At 42.9% G+C, this 18,393-nt stretch overlaps 1 protein-coding gene across 6 annotated transcripts; it reads right to left on the bottom strand.

Annotated features, from left to right (window-relative positions):
- Nucleotides 1-3,933: 3,933 nt before the first annotated feature.
- On the bottom strand, nucleotides 3,934-17,708 carry chico (insulin receptor substrate 1 chico). 6 transcript variants are annotated; one of them, XM_043423537.1, is made up of 10 exons: nucleotides 17,419-17,708; nucleotides 14,047-16,875; nucleotides 13,650-13,789; nucleotides 12,781-13,108; nucleotides 11,867-11,983; nucleotides 10,259-10,621; nucleotides 8,468-8,883; nucleotides 7,216-8,139; nucleotides 6,790-7,117; nucleotides 3,934-6,332 (listed from the first exon to the last, which is right to left on the bottom strand). In XM_043423537.1, exons 2-10 carry the CDS (start codon nucleotides 14,429-14,431, stop codon nucleotides 4,810-4,812), a joined length of 4,524 nt encoding a protein of 1,507 aa, XP_043279472.1. In that variant the 5' UTR covers nucleotides 14,432-16,875; nucleotides 17,419-17,708; the 3' UTR covers nucleotides 3,934-4,809. The 6 variants fall into 6 exon arrangements, with proteins under 6 accessions (XP_043279472.1, XP_043279471.1, XP_043279473.1 ...); XM_043423536.1 differs by having other exon boundaries at nucleotides 14,047-17,708; XM_043423538.1 differs by having other exon boundaries at nucleotides 7,216-8,136; nucleotides 14,047-17,708.
- Nucleotides 17,709-18,393: the final 685 nt, after the last annotated feature.

Below are 18,393 nucleotides of genomic sequence, written 5' to 3'. Positions count from 1 at the left end.
TACAGCATGTGACAATGAAGAGAGAGAATACAAATTTAAGATCAGTGGAAAAATTCGCGACAAATATTGTCTCATTTGAAACATTTCCGGACGGAAAGATCCATCGCGAAATGACTTTTCGTTTCACGAATACTGTTTTTTTTTTTTTTTTCACAATTATCTACTCAATAACAATGGTCGACCACGCTTACACGGAGATTAGGAAAAACGGAGATGAAGGAAAAATAATATTTTTGTTTCTTCATCCCATTTATCTCGATGGGCTTTTGCTCTAAGTGGAAAGTTATACATTCAAATGAATGATAAGTTATCATTCATATCCTTGGCGGCTCGTTTGCCAAGGATCCGAACCGTAATATCGGAGACCGCACAAATAAGAAGCGCACCGCGAGTGTTACCGAAAAAAGCTAAGCTCGTTGTCACGCAAACATATATAAGTTTTTATCTCCGCCTTACTTTTTTCCTGAAAACGAGAAATTTCGGTTGATTTTACGACAAATCATGACGGCAATCGAAGACCGAAACCAAAAGAAAAGAGCATCGCGACGCTTCACACGTTTTTACCATTTTTCAAGCATTTTGGAGCATCGCAGCATATTTTCCAGGATCGCGAGATCAACGGTGATGTTCGGAGTCGTCGACTCGGTCCGTACGGACCGAATTCCGTACGAAGCAGCATTAATTCAGGATGAATATCATACATATTGCGATTGGTTGAGTCGGGAATCGAGAGAGAATATAAAAGTATCGATATGAGTTACTATATAAAGTCATGATCGCAGCGTGAGCTAAAAATGTTAAGATAAAAAATGTTAAGATCGCTATGCGTACATAAAAGAGTGAATCGTCGCCACGGCAGCAGCACCGAGCCATCAAATTCATCGAGTCATTGGTACTCGCACTCGGGCTGAATATGCCGGAAGATCGTTGATCGACGTACGCGCAGAAGAGAAGCAAACATATCGAAGGGAAACGATGAAAGAAAAATGAGAGAGGAAAAATTAGAAGAATTCTTTCGTAGCTTTAGGAAGCGGGAGGTCGCATGTCCCACAGACATGTCATTCTCTATAGCCGCGTGTACCTCTCGTCACCGCGAGCTACTAAAGAGAGAGAGAGAGAAAGAGAGGCTGAGACATAGGAATAAAGGAAAAATAGAGAAGGAGAAATAAGGATACGGGGTGGGCGGGAACTTCTCTCGGCGTTCGCCACAACGATAATATCTGTCCCCCGCAACGTCGGCTTACATCAAAGCCAACAATTCTCATGTGCATATATGTATGTAGACATTTGTACGCGTGTAGATAGATATTGGAGGAGCTATATGCGCTTTCCTTGCGCTCACAATGAGCCGAAGAAAGAGACGCGAGTCGTATAAGATACGACGTATAAGCCCGGCAGAGGGTGGCTAACCGGGGAAGATTCAGCGAGACCGTATATACGCTCGGACGGTCCTGGCCTGCCGCACCTTTCACGCTTTTGCATATCGCATCTCGAAATGGACATCGCATCTGTGTACGTATACGTCTATGGATCTGTGGACTTTTGCTACAATGAAAACAAGCGGAAACGAAAGCTCCTTATTCGCGATTCAGAGATATTCGATTTGCTTCAATATTTTCAGATATACGGGGGAATTTGCTTGCTGAGAAATTTAGGCTTGCTTAACGAGCACACGGCCGTGTTATCGGCCAGTTACTCCGGTTATTCGGGTCTTGAAATGCATCGTTTTCTCGCAATTATTGCACGCGGCCTCGCCTCCAGAGCCTTGCGACGCACCTTCGGTGACGACTCGAGTGAACGAGGGATCGTTAATAAGTGCTGAACTATCCTCTATATTCACTGGGAACAGATCGCACAAATTGACGCTTGCAATAGACACTTTAATCGATCGAGTGACACAGAACGAAGGGGAACGAGTGCGTGGGAATGTGGGACTGGAATAAAATGCGGCCCGATCGAACTCGTGAAAAAAATCGATCTTATCATATTCGATACGACGAAGCCTCTTTTTCGCATGGAATTAACAAAAATATTGGAAAATCGATTTTCCGTTGTAAATTTAGCTTTAAAGAATATTTTAATATGAATGAAACCCACTGAAAAACCAAGCCAAACCTACTTTTCTCTCAATCAGCCCGACCAGCCTCTATTTTGATGTATGCGAACCACGCCTTGAGCAACAAAAATAAAAAAAATTAAAAAAAACACGAAAAGGAGTTGCTCAACGATATAATCAGAGGAATACGAGATCCCGAGTAAGCAATCATTCATAAACGAAAACCCCACTTCTGTTGCTCTCGAAAGCTGCTGTCTCTCACACTCCCCCGAGCATCAATCCTTTTTACCTCGCGAATATATACGCACAGCTATACGCGAATACTCTCTGAAAAGTGATTCGAGAGTTTCGAGGTGTATCTCGCACGAGTTATCTCACCTCGACTCTCGTCCCAATTTTTAGAACTCCCAATATTTATTTGCCCGCCCCTCAACCTCTCGAAAAGGGACGAAAGACAAAATCGTCTTCGAACCAGCATCGCTACGAAAGAACGAAGCAATGAAACGATCGTCGCGGCTCCTCAGCCACATTTTTTGGCGCTCGAAATAATATTGAAGAAGAAATGAACATCGAAACGCTTTGGATTAGGCACGATCTTTTCGTGGATTCGCCCATGTATATAGATGTGTATAAATATAGATAAAAAGAGCGGCACAACTTAAGAAGCGAAGACTGTGGGCTTATGTGCTCAAACAATATCGCGGTGACCGAGTTTATGCCGCTTCTCGCCTTAACTGGATTTACCGAGGACGCGATCCTCCTTCTCTTCTCCTCACTTTCTCTCCCTCTCGCTCTTTTCTTCTTTTTGCTCAAAGAACACGCCCATGTTTGTCTCCGCTTTTGGCTCATGCCGAAATTTTCACGGAATAAGAGAATACCGCACGCGTAACTCATCCCCTATCAACGTCGAGCGAGTACGTGCGTATTTATGTTGCGGAATAAAACCGACTTCGGGACAAACTCATTTCGTCGCTCCGCACAAGAGTTTTTTTATTCTTTGTCATCTTCGAGCGCGATTAAACTCAACGATTATGCTTCTTTGAACACAATTTTACATTAATAACGACCGGATAATTCTTTAAGAGTATGGATCAGTCAACTAACCTCACTTGGAATTTTCGAAATTGAAATTCTCTGACACAGTTTGACCGATTAAAAAAAGGCTCTGTCAGCCTACGCAGAACGATGGCAAAAATCGACTGACAGAGCCTTTTTTTGATCAGTTAAACTGTGTCAAAGAATTTCGATTTCGAAATTTGCAGCTATCTCTCTCGCACTCACGGAATTCTCTACCCAACCGGAGACTCAGCTTTAGGAAAACAAAAACGGCAAAATCCGAACATGCGGACAGCTCGTGGATCCTCGAAATCGAAATAATTTCCAAATTTTCACAGTAAATCATATTCGAAACCTATTACACACGGGAAGAGTTCAAACGAACAATTCACAATTTCGTATGGCCGCAAACCGTTGTATTCCGCAAACGGAACATCGTTCAAATACATCGATTATCGAAAAGAAAAAACACAACTAAAGAGCAAAAACTTGAGGGTATTGTCAAAAATACCAAGCAACTCTGAAACACTCTGTAACTGGAACGTGGAGTCGTAACAGCTCCAATAAGTAATGCGTCCGAAAGATATTCCGCGCCCAAAGAATCGAGTCTTACAAAAATTTTCAAAAATCTTTCCTATCTAGAGTCGCGGCAGCGAGTCTACAGGAGCGATAGCCTTTCCAATTGTTTTCGAAAATTTTCAAAATTCGTTTCTTTAATAATTAAATAATTACAGTACTTCAGAGAATACTATAAGTTGACGTATTTTTTATTTTATTTTTTTTCGGTATTACGCAGTAGAGAATAAAAAACAAACGCAAAGGTCATTGAACTATGTGTTTATTTACTGTTAATATTGTTATGTTCATCATGTATATTTATATATTTATATTAATATATATACGCATATACACATATATATAGTTTTACTCGTAAATTCGAAGCTATAATAACTTAGAGCTATATGCATCGTATGTATAGTATGTATAGTGATTTTCACTGTCAAGTGATCTAGACTTCTCTCTCCGAATCCTTCGTTAAATTTCATTCGTTCAACGGTACAATTTTCAAATTTTTCATCGTTTGTCTTTTTTTTTTTTCTTCATGCATTTACGAATAATAGGAAACGAAAAAGCGATGCAATTCCAATTGCAATACAGGAGGCAGGAACTATTCGTAGTTTTCTCGTTGCGACGTTGGGGATCCGTCAACCGCGAATGGTAACGCTTTCTAGCGGCAAAATGGAAAAGTTCTCTCGGCTACTTTTCGCAGTCGAGAACCATTGAAGACGGAAAGGAAAAAGAAAAACTTGAAAAATGCGCGACGAAAATGAAAGTAACAAGGGGATTTGGCCGTTCTAATTTTGAATTTTTCTGTTCAATCTACTATTTACAGTGCGGGCAGGCGGAGCAGAGGAGATTCGTACGATCGGATTTTTTTTCTTCGCCATTACCGATCGCCGCTAAAGTCTTCTTCTTTCCTCATAGCAGCTCTTCGGAGCTCTTGAAAAAGTTAAGGAGTTTGTTTTTCTTGCCTCTTTATTTATCTATTATTTTCGGAACAAAACCGTTTCTATTTACACGAACGCGAGAATTTTCTCAAGATCGTTGTTTCGCTATGGTCTTTCTGCTTCGTCCTATTTTTTCATTCGTTCGTTCAATTATCTCTTTTATTTTGCCCAAGATTATCGAGAGAATCATTAATTTTGCTTGAGTTTAGCAAAATCGATTTCCGCATAACTGAACGCTTCGATAACCGGGGTCGGCGAAACTGGAGGTGGTGGACCAACGACTTCCGGGAGGTCGAGACTCGCGTAGTGGAGTATCGTTGCACCGGGCTGAAGTTTTTCGTAACCCTCCGAGTCGAGAGGACTCGGGGTCGGGGTCGGGGTTGGGGTTGGGGTTGGGGTTGGGGTTGGAGTCGGGGTTGGCGTTGGCGTTGTCGTGGGCGTTGTACCGCCGCTCCGATCCTCGTCGGTGACGCTAGTACCGCTATTTAGGCTTTTCGGTGTGACCTGAATGATTTTGAATCCAGCCGAAAGGGTAGGACTCGTATTTGGAGAGGGCTGAACAAATTTAGTTTTGGCGACGCTGAGATCGCACAGTCTTTTAGTAAGTGGTGGACTGGTAGGCAATTCCGACTGTGAATTTTGTCCGAGACACGTCGTACTTGTCGTCGTTGTTGCGGTTGCAGCAGTTCCGTGAAGATCGTTGTTGGTATCGCAATTATTAACAAGAATCGTTTTGCCCGTGTGCGACGAGGAAGTGGACGGAAGATTCGTCTCGTCCTTGGGATAGCTCGCACGGCAAGTTTTAATTTTGGAAAAGGTTATTTCGCCACCGCGTCTCTTGGTGACAGGGCTCTGGGAGAGATCACTCGATGGACTGGGCAATCGAAAACCCGAAGTCATATTCTCGACCAAATTTATAGGAGTTTTCTCAACAGGATTAATTTCCCCTCCTTCCTTTGGGGGAACACTCGCAGTGAGATTGCAGGGATTCCGACTGATATTCGTGCGCGAAAGAGTCAGCTCGGCGAGCCTCTTTGTCAACGGGCTTTGCGGTACTTGGTGGTCGTGCAAAGTATTAACCGAGCTGGAGGACAATTGCGTTACTTCGTCGTGATTGGGCGTCTGCGGGATTGGCATTTGAAGGGAAGTTGTGTCGCTTGTGCCAGAACCCGATGGAATTGCTGGCGTCATCATCGCGTAATCAGCGGGAATCGTTCCTGATGCGGACGTTGTCAGAGTTGTCGTTGAGCCAATAATCGGCCCGCAGTCCTCTTGACTCATCACCGCCATCGGGACAGCGCTTTTGAAAGGCTTTATGGGGGATTGAGGACTGTTCAACGAAAAGGGAAATATCGTCGCGTTGGAACCGGTTGGTGTAGCACGCGGGGGCGATACCGGAGTACTCGCCAAACTCTCCGATGTTGGACTACCGTTCAACGGTAAGAAACTCGGTATTTCCGTCGTTTTGCTCGACGTTTGTATAGCTATTGGCTTAGATCGTTGTGACATTTCTGTACGACTTCCTGGACGTTGTCTCCGTGTCCTCGTGCGAGTCGAACCCGTTGACCCTGAACCTGTCGAGCTACCACTTCCCATACTCATATTTATGTATTCTTGCTCGAGACTGGGACGAGATTTGAAGGACATCTCGACGTAGCCTTCTGGGGGACGTCGCGGTTGAGGCAAATCGACTGGTGCGGTTCGCGTTCCACCTGTACCAATGTTAAACAACCATTTTATTCGACCAGTCACTATAAATATCGTAGAAATCATTTCAGGAGGCCATAGTGCAAACCAATCAAACCTAATCAGTTACCAGTTATTCTAAAATGTTAAAAGCAACGCGATCAAGTTTGTCTTCAACGGTCAAGTCTTACAATAAAGTTAGACATTCAGTCGCTGTAAACAAAATAATTGTTTCCGAATATTTCGAATGAAATATTCTATTTCACGTAGTCGTCTCAGAACAGTCAGGTTCAGTGATTATCTTTCCAGTCAAAAAAAAACTTTGTCAGATAAAATATGGAAAAAAAAAAAAACTTTTGTCGGGTTTCAAAGTTACAATGAGGAATTTTCAAATCAATCGGAATTAGATATTATTGTGCAACGACTCCAACAAATTGGAGTCGTTGCAAGGCGGCGGGGTTAATACGAGGCAAACATATTGACCTGGGGGTCCATTCATCTGCATATAATCATCCTGCATGGGCGAGGGTGCTTGTTTGGGACTAGTGCCAGCTCTGGACCAGTCCTCAATGGACCTTTCCATTCTCATATAGGCACCCTCTGTTTCCTCGACCGGTTTGAGCGTTTTGATAACCGGTTTATGAACGATCAACGATACAGATGTCGTCGCTTGATTATGATTGTGATTGGCAGTGGTCGGATTGTTGTTGTTATTATTATTGTTGGCGTTGTTGTTGTTGTTGTTGTTGTTGTGGTTGTGGTTGTTGTTGTTGATGGTGTTGTTGTTATAGTTATTATTGTTACGATTAATCTGCGAAAGAAAGGAAGAAAAAGGCAATTAAAAAGGCGAAGCGATTTGGAGAAAAAATAAATCGATGAGTTTGAGACAAAAGAGAGAGGCATGCCAACCTTATTGATGCCACTCATATCCACGTAAGGGGCAGTAACAGTGGTAGCCGTAGGTATAGTCGAAGTGGAAGAGTGCGGCTGTCCAGGTAACATGTCGACGTAGGAACTCGTATCCGTGGCAGTGGAGTAAGATTGTGAGTGCGAGCACGAGGAAGAAGGTGGTGAATTAACTGTTTCCGGAGTCGGATTCGGTCTCGTGAAATCAAGCTCCATGAGATCTTCCATTCGCTCCGATGTTACGGAGCATCCAGAATTGTGACCCCAAGAGCTCGACAACAGAGGTGCCGAATTCGATTTGTTAGAATTGGAACCGTCGATTATACCGGATGGTAATCTCGACGCAATTACACTTGCGAGTCGACCTATGATTTCCGGCCTTTTTGAACGACTACCAACTGAGAATGCTCGCACTCTACTGGACTCTTGTTGCGCTATGTCGAAACGATTTTTTCGCTGTCTACTCGCTGGCTCCGGCCTCGAACCAACCGAATACGCTCGCGTTGGTCGCGCCGAATTCTCCTCGCCCGGGGCTAAATAACTCGTCACCTTGTCCAAATGATACTCCGAAAAACGTAGATCCGTACTTGGCGTACCCGACGTCACGGAACATGAACTACCACCGTGCTGCGACATGTCGTCCGGAAAGTGACCATTGTGATTGTGGTGCGAAGAACTGTTCGACGGATCCATGTCTACGTAACCATCGTCACCCATGGGCGCCATCGGCACATAACCATCCGGCAATGTTGCTTCCTCGACCAAGGATGATGCACGCGAGTGACTGTGCTGCGGCTGCAGCTGCAGCTGCGGCTGCTGCTGCTGCTGCACTGCACCTGTCGCTGGACTCATTGGCATGTAAGCCGAGATGCCACCGCGACCCGGGCTCGAACCGCAAGGACTGTACATGTCGACGTAGCAACTCTGCTGCAAAATCATTTTTGTCGATCAGTTATTAATTTATAGTTGATTTTTTTCATTGTTAAAAGGTTAAATTGAATTTTCCGAATGCCGGAATCAAGAGTCAATAATATCCTGATATTTCAAATGCAAATCTTCAAAAGGAATCAATTTTCAATCGAATTTTAGTTGAGTTCGAAATTAAAATAAACTACGAACATGGAGGGTTAACAGCATGAAAAATTATTAAAAATTTCCCGTCAGTAAAAAAGATTTCGATTCAACTTGGGTACGACTCATTGAACGGTAATAACCGAATTTGATGCTGGTCCGAATACTCAGTTTTCTAACGCACCTGGGAAGGAGAGTGCGATTTGAAATTCGGGGAGTATTTGTGATGCGGGTGAGATCCCGACCACGGCGCATAGTCATCAGGATTTTCCTCGAGGATGACAGGCTCGTCGGGGGTCAAAGAGTGACCGTATCTTGATGAGGCAGTTCCCTCCTCGAGGATATTTTCAGTACCGTCATCCATCGAGAGCGACGAGCCTGCTGAATCAGTGGAGCACGCGCCGGAAGCAGGACTAATGGGCATCGACGATACCGGCGGTGAATAAGACAATCCTCGGCCGTACATTGAGTGCGGTCGGGGAACATGTGGCGCCAAATGACCGTTTCGAGGATGCCCTAGAACGAGCGGTGTCGGATGTCCTTCGCTCGTCGTTCGAGCCCTTGAAGGCAAACTATCGCACCTGTCGCGTCCTGTAGCACCTGCAAATCGAACGTTACACCAAAATTACACCAATATCCAGACAATAAAAAAGAAAAAGAGGAATAAATCAAAGAAAGAGACGATTTTCCCATCGTCGATTGGGGTTACTGTTGAAAATAATCAGACAAGATTTCCTTCAAACTTCAAACCTGTTTCGCAACATTTTTTAGCCTTCCAAATGCGTTTCTCATGAAAATAAAATTTTTCCATCACTCTTATATAAGCATATGAACACAAAAAATAAAACATCTTTTTTTGTTCAAATACGAAACATTTTGACGTTTTCGACTTGTTTTCTGATCACTTTACCATCAGCAACCATACGAATCAACCGACAAGCGGAAATCATATTTGTGAAGCCAGTGATAAGAGTAAGGCAAGAGCGCGGAAAAAAAAACAAAACAAAACAGATAAAACGGCCAATTGACCCGAGAGTATTCATATAGAAGCCGAAAAACGTCCCACCAGCAAACCATCAAGACAGCGTGGTTAGTATGTTCGTATTCCACAAACAGTGTTTTTTTCTTTCGTTTCCTCCTTAGTTTCTTATCGTTCGAATCATGATGATCGAACATTGCTGAGTTCGAGCACGAGCGAGAAACAGGACACCACTGATCGTGGGAATTTTCAGTAATATCTGACGCAACGGTCAGTAACTTCTTTCTTTTTTTGTTATTAACGTCCAATCAGTGTTGCACGAGTATCGTAATTCCCACGAGCAAATGACGCCACATGCCGAAATACAAGAGCGAATACCGACGTTATAGATACAGCTTAAAGTGGGGAAAAAAAAAACATCCACACACGCACGCGAACACACTCGCGCGCGCACACGCAATATTCGTGTAAAAAAGCCTTCGTCGATGCTGCATCCTGATTGCGCCCGTACGAAAAACGGTGCGCAATCTTCGTCGAGACAACGGTCCCGAAAACGTCAGGCGCCATGCGATAAAATAAATATGGAGGAAAGATTGAAAAAGCATGAGATTTCTTTCATCCGATAGAGAGAAAAGAGAGGATTTTGTCGTGCTGTTTTGCAGATCTTAACGAAATCTCGGTCGAAGCAAAAAAAATAGAAAAGAAAAGGTACAGCAGCGGCGCCACCGACAGGGAGAGCGAAACAACGAAGCTCGTCTCCCCCTTTATTCGTACATATGCCTGGCAAGCGTATAGAGCTCATACGTATATTAAAAAGGTGTATATGTATTTTCTCCGTCGCGTGCGTTCAACGGTTTAGTGTTTAGTCCAGTCTAAGAGGCTTGAAAAATAAAAACAAAAGGGGTCAAAAAAAACCAAGGATCGATCATCAGTTTTTTGTTGTTCGCTTTTAGAGATGGAATAATAGAGAGGCGTCGTTCGAACTGAAATACATACAGCGTAAAACGGATCTTTTGGATGATTGCGTTTGATTGACTACAACTTCAGCCAACGGCAGCGACAAGGTTCTCTGATGCGATTTTGTCGCTGTTGTTGCCGCTTTTGGCGTTGTTGTTGATGCTGTTGTGGTAGTACTTGTTGTTGGTGTTGTTGTTGTTGTTGTTGTCATTGTGATTGGATTTACGGATTGGGGATTATTTGTGATATGGGGATGACTCGCTACCGAATGACGACGCCTTTTTGCAGTGGCAGCAGCGCTGCTGCTGTCGCCGTTGCTGCTGTTCTCTTTACCGCCGATGACGACGATCACGCTGTCGCTGCAAACTGCATTAGTCCCCAATTTTCCAGTACCTCGAACAGCTGCGAACCATTCACCAGGCTCTCCGTTGTAGCTGATAAGATCTAACCGCTCGCCGCTTTTACTTATCGACCCCCAACATTTGTAACCCCCAAAGAAATCAAACCCATGAAAAAATAAAGTAATGCAAAATTGCTCGTTTCACCAGAGACGAGAAAGGCATTTGAAAAGTTCCTTAACTTTAAAGAGCCTCGCCACTTTGCTTGCTAGAATTCCATTTAACATAAAGACCAGCAATTAACAACCCTAATACCTCAAAGGTTTTTCGGCGCCCAAAAACTCTCGGCCAGGCTCATTTATTCTCACTGCAATTATCGAGCACTTAAAATAACATTCTCAAACAATTCTCCGTACGGATCCATACGCGTAATTAACAGAAAATTAGTACCGAAATTACTTTACCAAGCTCTCTAATTGCAGTTACTTTTTTCCGAGAATGACCGTCGAAAGTTTCTCGCGGAGTAAACCAATCTTTGCGGTAATAGCGTTAATTAAACATTGAACACCCAAAACGTATTGATCGGGAATGATACCATCGACTTTCCAAACACTATACATTAATGGAGAAAGTCGTACATCCATATGAATGTTCAAGAATGATACATCGTATAGAAAATTCGCCCCAAAAAAAAAAAAAAAAAATACTCGGAATTTGGTAAAAATTTCAAACATTCAAGATTCCATAGGAAAAAAGTTGATGAATAATTATTTAAATTATCCCAGAATCGTCTCAGACGAAAAAGTTGAAAGACTTTTGATAGATTTCGCTTGTAGCGTGAAATAGAATTTGGAGAAAGGCTCGATATGCCGAATTACCAGATTCCGAAAACGAAAAAATAAAGATTTGAATTGCGATGGATATTTATCGACGTCAAATGCACAGAGATGACATTCCATGTAACACCGAATTTGGCCAAAGCGTGAAAATAAAAAAAGTGTTCAAAGGCGTATAAACCGCAAAATGAAAGGGCGATAAAGGAGCTACCGAAGAAAGAAGTAATAACACGACTATCGGAGCGACTATAACCGAAAAATGGAAGCATTTAGAAGCGTTTCGCGCCAGGTGTCGCACCGAAAATTTCAATTCCGAAGAAAAAGCGAGGTGTCGGTGTTTTCCAATTGTAAGGAAGTGTGAAGGGACGAATGATACGAGAAAGAGAGAGAGAGAGAGAGGGCGAGAAAAGAGAGATAACACATGATGTAATAATAGAGGAAGCGTAACAAGACTACAGTGATAGAGAACAGACCCGTAAGTGTATTTGAGGAGGAGATACTCTGTGATTGGCTACACTGTGAGGGGGCGGATGCAGTGATGTTTTGCTCCCGCAATGAATCCATTTGTTCCTCGGTGTTGCTCTGTTCCTCTGTAAAGCCCGCAACCCACGTGTGTTATACACTCTCTACATAGGAACAATCTCGAAGGTTTTCTTTCGCAAGATCGTACACTAGCGTAAACAACACGTGTGCCAATGAGACATGAATAACGAAGGAACAAATAACAAAATGGGGAAAAAACACGTAAATCAATAAAACGGAAGAAAAAGATTGAACGTACTAGAGGGGGAAAATACGGTAGAATAATGTATAAGTGCGATATCTAATCGCACCGGGTGATTAGCAGCTGTGTTTGGACTCTTGAAAGAGTTGTAGTTCGTTTGATGAAATATAATGAAGTAGATGGAAATTTTGTTGCGTCATGAGTGGCAATCGTTAGGCATTTTCTACTATGAATCATTGATGCGCGGATTTTTCTTTTTTCTTTTTTCTTTTTTCTTTTTTTGATTCACATTCCTTCCGTTCGAATCAAATCCACACTTTGATACAAATGCCGTGACTCATTGACCAACTCGTAGCAGTTTCATAGAACAGCTCAGCTCGGTCAAAAAAAAAACTTTGGCGAATATTTAAAAATAAAAATGTTCCGAATCGCGAAACAGGAATCCGCGCTCTCTCGTTATTCTACATTTCGTCGCTTTCTATTCGTGTTTTTTCTCGCATCAGGGCAATCTCGCTTGGAAGGGAAGGCTCCGCAAAATTGTCTCCCTCAAGCAAGTGATCTGCGCTTCGTTAAAGCAGACCGGAAAAAAAACGCTTTCTTGCCGTTTTCAGCTTACGACTCGACGCTTTCTCATTCTTCTTATTACGAATCGTTGCTTCTTACCCAGCGGTGAAAAACCGTGAAGCTTGGCGCCCGTGTGTCTTCGCTGCAAAACCGATATTGGTTTGCTCGCCTCGTTCGCCGAAGAACTTCGACCTCTCTGACGTGGACCAACGTCATCCTTGCTCGAATTGTTTCCGGTCACGCTCGTCGTGTTATTACCACTGCTGCTGCTGCTACTCATCGCACTCAATATCGCCGAGTGCATGTTGTACGCTATGTTGTTGTCTTCCGCCTCCATCCACAAATCACCGCCTCCCGTTACCGCTGATCTACCCACTTCCATGTAAAATATTCGATCCATGTAACCGCATCGACGTATGGAGACCAACTGTAACGGTATACCATTGCATTGTATAAAACATAAGAAACTAAAGTTTAATCTCGGTGTAAAAAAAACTGACATCTCCTAAGAAACGTTAAAAATCATATTCCCATGAAATTTGAATCTATACGATGTGAAATTCTGGCCCGCCCTGTACACGATAGGAATCTCATTATAATTTTTGTATTATTCAAACTCCCGCTAACGATCCCACCGCTTACGGCCTAGAAAGCGCGCGATAAGACGTTTTCTTATACATGAAGTTTCGAATGCTCCATTTTATGAATAGGAACCCCAAAATACCTTTGGAACAGTATTTATGACTTAAACTTTGCTCTTTTTTCTTGGAAACTAAAAATGGAACGATAAAAATGAAGGCAATTTTTCAAGACTTTTCTATTATAAGCACGAGACTGAAGATGAAAAAGTTTTTTTACTCGAAAGTCGTGTTTCATTTCGAGAAGTTTCAAGCACGTTTTATCGATGATGTAGGACACGTCATCGATAAAAATGTTTCATTAATGTTTATTTTGGATAAGATAATTACCGAAAACTCGATGGAATCCGAATGATCGCCGACCTTAACGAGACTGAGTGTGCGATCGGTCAAGCAAAGTCTGTAAAGACCGTGAATGTTCTTTCGCTCGCCGAGGCCCTTCTTTTGCATCGTCACTTGCCACACGTGCTCTGCGAAAAAAATAAAAAGAAAACTCATGACAAGAGCTTGGTAGAAGCACTGACCGAGTTATAAATTTAGTCGTTGACCAACCAAATGTAAATAAAGACAATTGGAGGCGGAGATTGACGAGGCTCGACATACATTAATGCGAAAGGCATCCAACGAATAAAAATTATTTTAAAGTATTTTAACAATTATCCGTGAAGCTGGATGTTTTCGAAGTAAATCGGAATTAGAGCAAAGGGCCAGTGAGAAGAGTGATTACCGAAAGTCGGTCTGGGTTGTTCGCCATCCGGTACATCGCCGGAGAGTAGCAACATGGCATTGAGCCATTGTTCGAGCTCGCGTTCGTTGTCCAGTATGAGAGAGAAGCATTCGTCCTTGGTGTAAAGGGCAATAACATGAGAGTGTTTGGTATCGAGTCGACGATTGATATTGAAGCAGCTCCGCATAGAAATGGATCTCTTGGGAGGTTGTCGGTTGTCGAACTTCTTTTTGCTATCGTAGTATTCGAGACAGGCCGGTTGTCCGGGTGCATCGGCTCTCAGTACAAAATACTTTTTCTTCAAGGTCTTGAATTTCCGAAGGTGTCCGCAGCGTACGACGGGTCCACCCGAAAATGAGACCTGTCCGCGGCTGCTCGACGACATTACAACCGACGTTAGGAAACACGTGGTTGCAAATTTGTCGCCTACGCTCACGAGAAAGCCGCGCAGTGGCTGTTCACATGGCAGCGGCACCGCCGAATCGCCGGAAGTAGCCAGCCTTGACGGTCAATCGTAACGAGGCATAAATCCGACGGGAGATTAAAAAATCGAGGAAAACAACCGATAACGCATTTAAATATTTTAAATCGAACAACCTTGAGAATGTCACGGACGGGTGTGCGTTTCCGAGGTAAATCGAACCAAAAGTTTCAACGAGCAACGATTCTCTCCTCGATAAATATTAATAATTACGTCGATTCAATGATTCCCAAAATATTTATTCTCTTTCTCTTTCTCGGAAATTCGAAACTTGTGCGCGGTATATATTTCCAACGAATGATTCTTTCTCACTCGAATCCGATGGATCTCTAGAGTTGTTTTTCCCACTATTTGCGTCTTTTCTTCGACTTTTTTTTATTATTATTATTACTATTGTTATTATTACTTTTTATGCTCACGCGCAACGGTGTGTTATTGTTTTTGTCCGCTCGGACTTGCACGAGCCAAGCACTCGCCGTCTCTCTTTCTCGTGGATGTTCACTCCCGTATAGCCCGTCAATGGCGGCTTCGGTCCTCGGTGGTTCATTCGTCGCGTGTACGTCGTGCGCGCAAGGTCGACTAAGAAAATCCACGAATTCGATGAATAATACCACAGAAAAAACTAAGGAGACGAACACTTTTTCGATATCGAAAATTTCCTATGAAACGACGCTACGTATTTTTTTTTTTTTTGTCAAAAAATTATACGTTATCCTTGGAAAATAATAATGCGCACTTGCTTATTTATAATCCTCGTGATTGATCGTTTTATCGAACACGAAAATATATCAATTATATTTTTTCGTGTTGTCATGAAATTTGGTGATATCAGAAAAACGAGACTTTGAGGGCGAGTATTTCGCCGCTCCCCACCCTCTTTTTAGTTCTTTTGCGTTCTCTCGTTCTCAGCTTTCACTGCCCTCGACGAGTCTCATTCGCATCGCACTGTTTATATATTCGTCCTTGTTGCTCCGTTCAACGGTACTTTGGGGAGAAACGCGCGCGATGCGCCGTAGCACGAGTGCGTTTGTACTAGGAATGCACTAAGGGTGTTCAGCTCTGTTCCCCTCCCACCCTTGACACTCTTCCAGGTCAAAAAATATATATTTATATGTGTTATAAATATATATGTGCCCCGACGTTTTTTTTTCGTCTCGATTCCTCGTATATAAATTCGTTTCGGCTTCGTGTATTTATCTGCGTAGTTCTCCCGATCGTTTGCACGAGTTTGTCATTGTCCTCATTTCGAATTGTCGAATACTCGTTTTGTCGTTTTTTTTTCTTCTCTCGATTTTTATTTCGGTACGCCGCTGAAAACTTGTATTAATTATTGTCTTCTGTTTTTACGAAAGATTCACGTCCACAAATATAGGGTATCCGCGTGTTTATTTATATATTTTCGTACCGCGAAGTCACAGTGTTGCGTCGATGTTGTTTATATTGGTTTTCTTTCCCTTTTATTTATTATGTTTTTCCGTAGCCTCGTATCGCGTTAAACTCACAGGACACGCATCATCTCGAGAACCTTCACATGCACGGTACACACCGTAATACGCACTAGGGGGCGTAAACATGCGTTTGTGTTTCGTCGTTCTCTCTCGCTCGCTCGCTCACGCATACACTTTTTCTTCTTTTATACACCTGTGTATATATTACGGCACGTTCGACTTTACAACGTTCTCATGCGACGAAAAACACACGCAAACGTTATACACGCACAGGCGGGCGTGTACGTATCACAAATATATATTTTAGCACCGAAGATTTTTTTGGCTTTTTGCTCACAGGTGGGCGTGTTTTTATATTTAGCTCTTCGATTTCCCGCTTATATGAATTTTCCTCGTACTCGAGCCGCGAAAGTTTTTCCTTGTTAGTTACAATTGTTCTGTTTTTATCCTCGTGGAGTTATTAAGACCACGAGAGGAACTGTACTCTCTCGGTCGTAGACGTAACGACAACGCGCGCGCGAGAAAGAGAGGAAGGGGGGGGGGGGGGAGAGAGAGAGAGAAATAGATGGAACGAGGGAAGTAGAGGGAAAAAAACGTAACAAGAAAACAAACTCGCGTGGAATTTCTTCGATAGTTGGTGTGTGCGGCGCACAGTGGAGCTCGGGGAGGGCTGGAGGGGAGCGTCTCAGGGTCGATGGCCGATTGGTCAGAGTGACACCTTGGTGTCGATTTTCTCTCTTGTTTTTTTAAATTTTATTTCTCCTCTTTCTTTTCTCTTATATTTATTCTTTGTATTCTTTTTAGGCACACGTAAACTTTAACGCTTTCTCTCTCTCTCTCAAAAATGTTTAACGTCGCACGTAGTTGCCAGTATCATGCGGACAAAACGATAAACGCGCACTACGAAAAAAAAATCAACGTGTCCTTTTTTATTTTCTCTTCTATCTTCTTGTTCGCTCTCTCTCTCTCTCTCTCTCCCCCTCACTCGTTTCCCTCGTGCGTATCTGATAGCTCATACGCAGCGTAAAGGAAAAGAGGATACGCGACTAAATAATAATTGTACATCCGAAGAAAAGTACGACAGGAGGAGGGAGTGAGAGAGAGAGAGAGAAGTTTGGTTAAAAAAAAGATGAAAGGGGGGTAAAGGCGGATTGAGAAGGGTGGCGAGGCAGGGTGAAAGTAAAGACGGTAAAGAAAACAACACACGAGGAACCGAGGGGCACGGAAAAGGAAATGAGGGGAAGGCGACACGCCGCAGCAGCGTTCCAGCCTCCGCCGCAGCGCTCTCTTATTCTCCCACTTCTCGTTCTAAGGACACGCGCATGCGCAACCAAATCACACTCCTGTTTATTTATTATAGTCACTAAACTCGTAGCGATGTGGTTGTTTTTCTTTTATTTCTGTGATTATTTCTCGATTATTCTATTTTATACTAATCCGTACTCGCTGTTTATTTGTTGAATCGTATACGATGATGTCCAATATATTTCTTAGGAGAAACCGAACAATCAAAATAAGACAAATTCAATTTTGCCGCCCGAATACGTATTCTTCATGATTTAAAAAAAAATTTCTTCGCTAGTCTCACCCACGTAACACGTTATCTGTTTTCCACGATGAAAGTACGACAAATACGCATTTACCCCCTGGCGGAGATTCGTAAGTAACTTCTCACACACGCGCCAACTCCTCGCTGCTTCTTTTCTCTTTCTCACTCTTTTCCCAGTGTACTATCCCTCGGAGCACACTTGCGAATGAGAATAAACGGAAGAAAAGGAACGCACGTACACCACACAGGCACACGCGCGCGCAACACCCTGATCAAGATTTTTTCCTTTAACAAAACTACGAAAGCAGAATTAAAGATTTCTTCGAACGATTGGAAAATCTGCAAGTTGCCCTAGACAGAAATGAATTACGTTGTTTTATTCTGTTCGTTTCAAGTTCTATCAGCAGCGTAAATATTGCGACGACACGCAGAAAGTCACCGACATAAACACACATATACACGCCCGAGCGCGGCGCAGCATACAACACATGCATGAACGAGTCCACGGACGCAATACACTAAAGAACACGCGCGCGCAACGAGAAGGCGTGTGCGAAAGAATCTTCGTCACGTTCTTTTTTTTTTTTCAATTTTCCATCCCCTTATTCGTATCGTAACTCATACAGTTTTTTTTGTAGTTTTTTTTTTCTTTCTGTTTCACTTTTCACGACACATTCGTTTGATTCGGTGCTCCTTTGGCACGTTGAAAACTGAACACGCGTCAACTTCAACGCGATCTTTGTACGTATTGAAACAAAAATTCCGAAAAGATTGTAACAAGATCCCGTCACTGAATGATTTTTCAATTATAAATTTAGATTTTTACGAGCGTGCAACGTGAAAATGTAGACGGAAAATCACACGCACCG

Source organism: Venturia canescens, chromosome 7 (genome assembly GCF_019457755.1).
Source record: "Venturia canescens isolate UGA chromosome 7, ASM1945775v1, whole genome shotgun sequence".
NCBI lineage: Eukaryota > Metazoa > Arthropoda > Insecta > Hymenoptera > Ichneumonidae > Venturia > Venturia canescens.
This window is presented reverse-complemented; position numbering and strand designations above follow the sequence as displayed.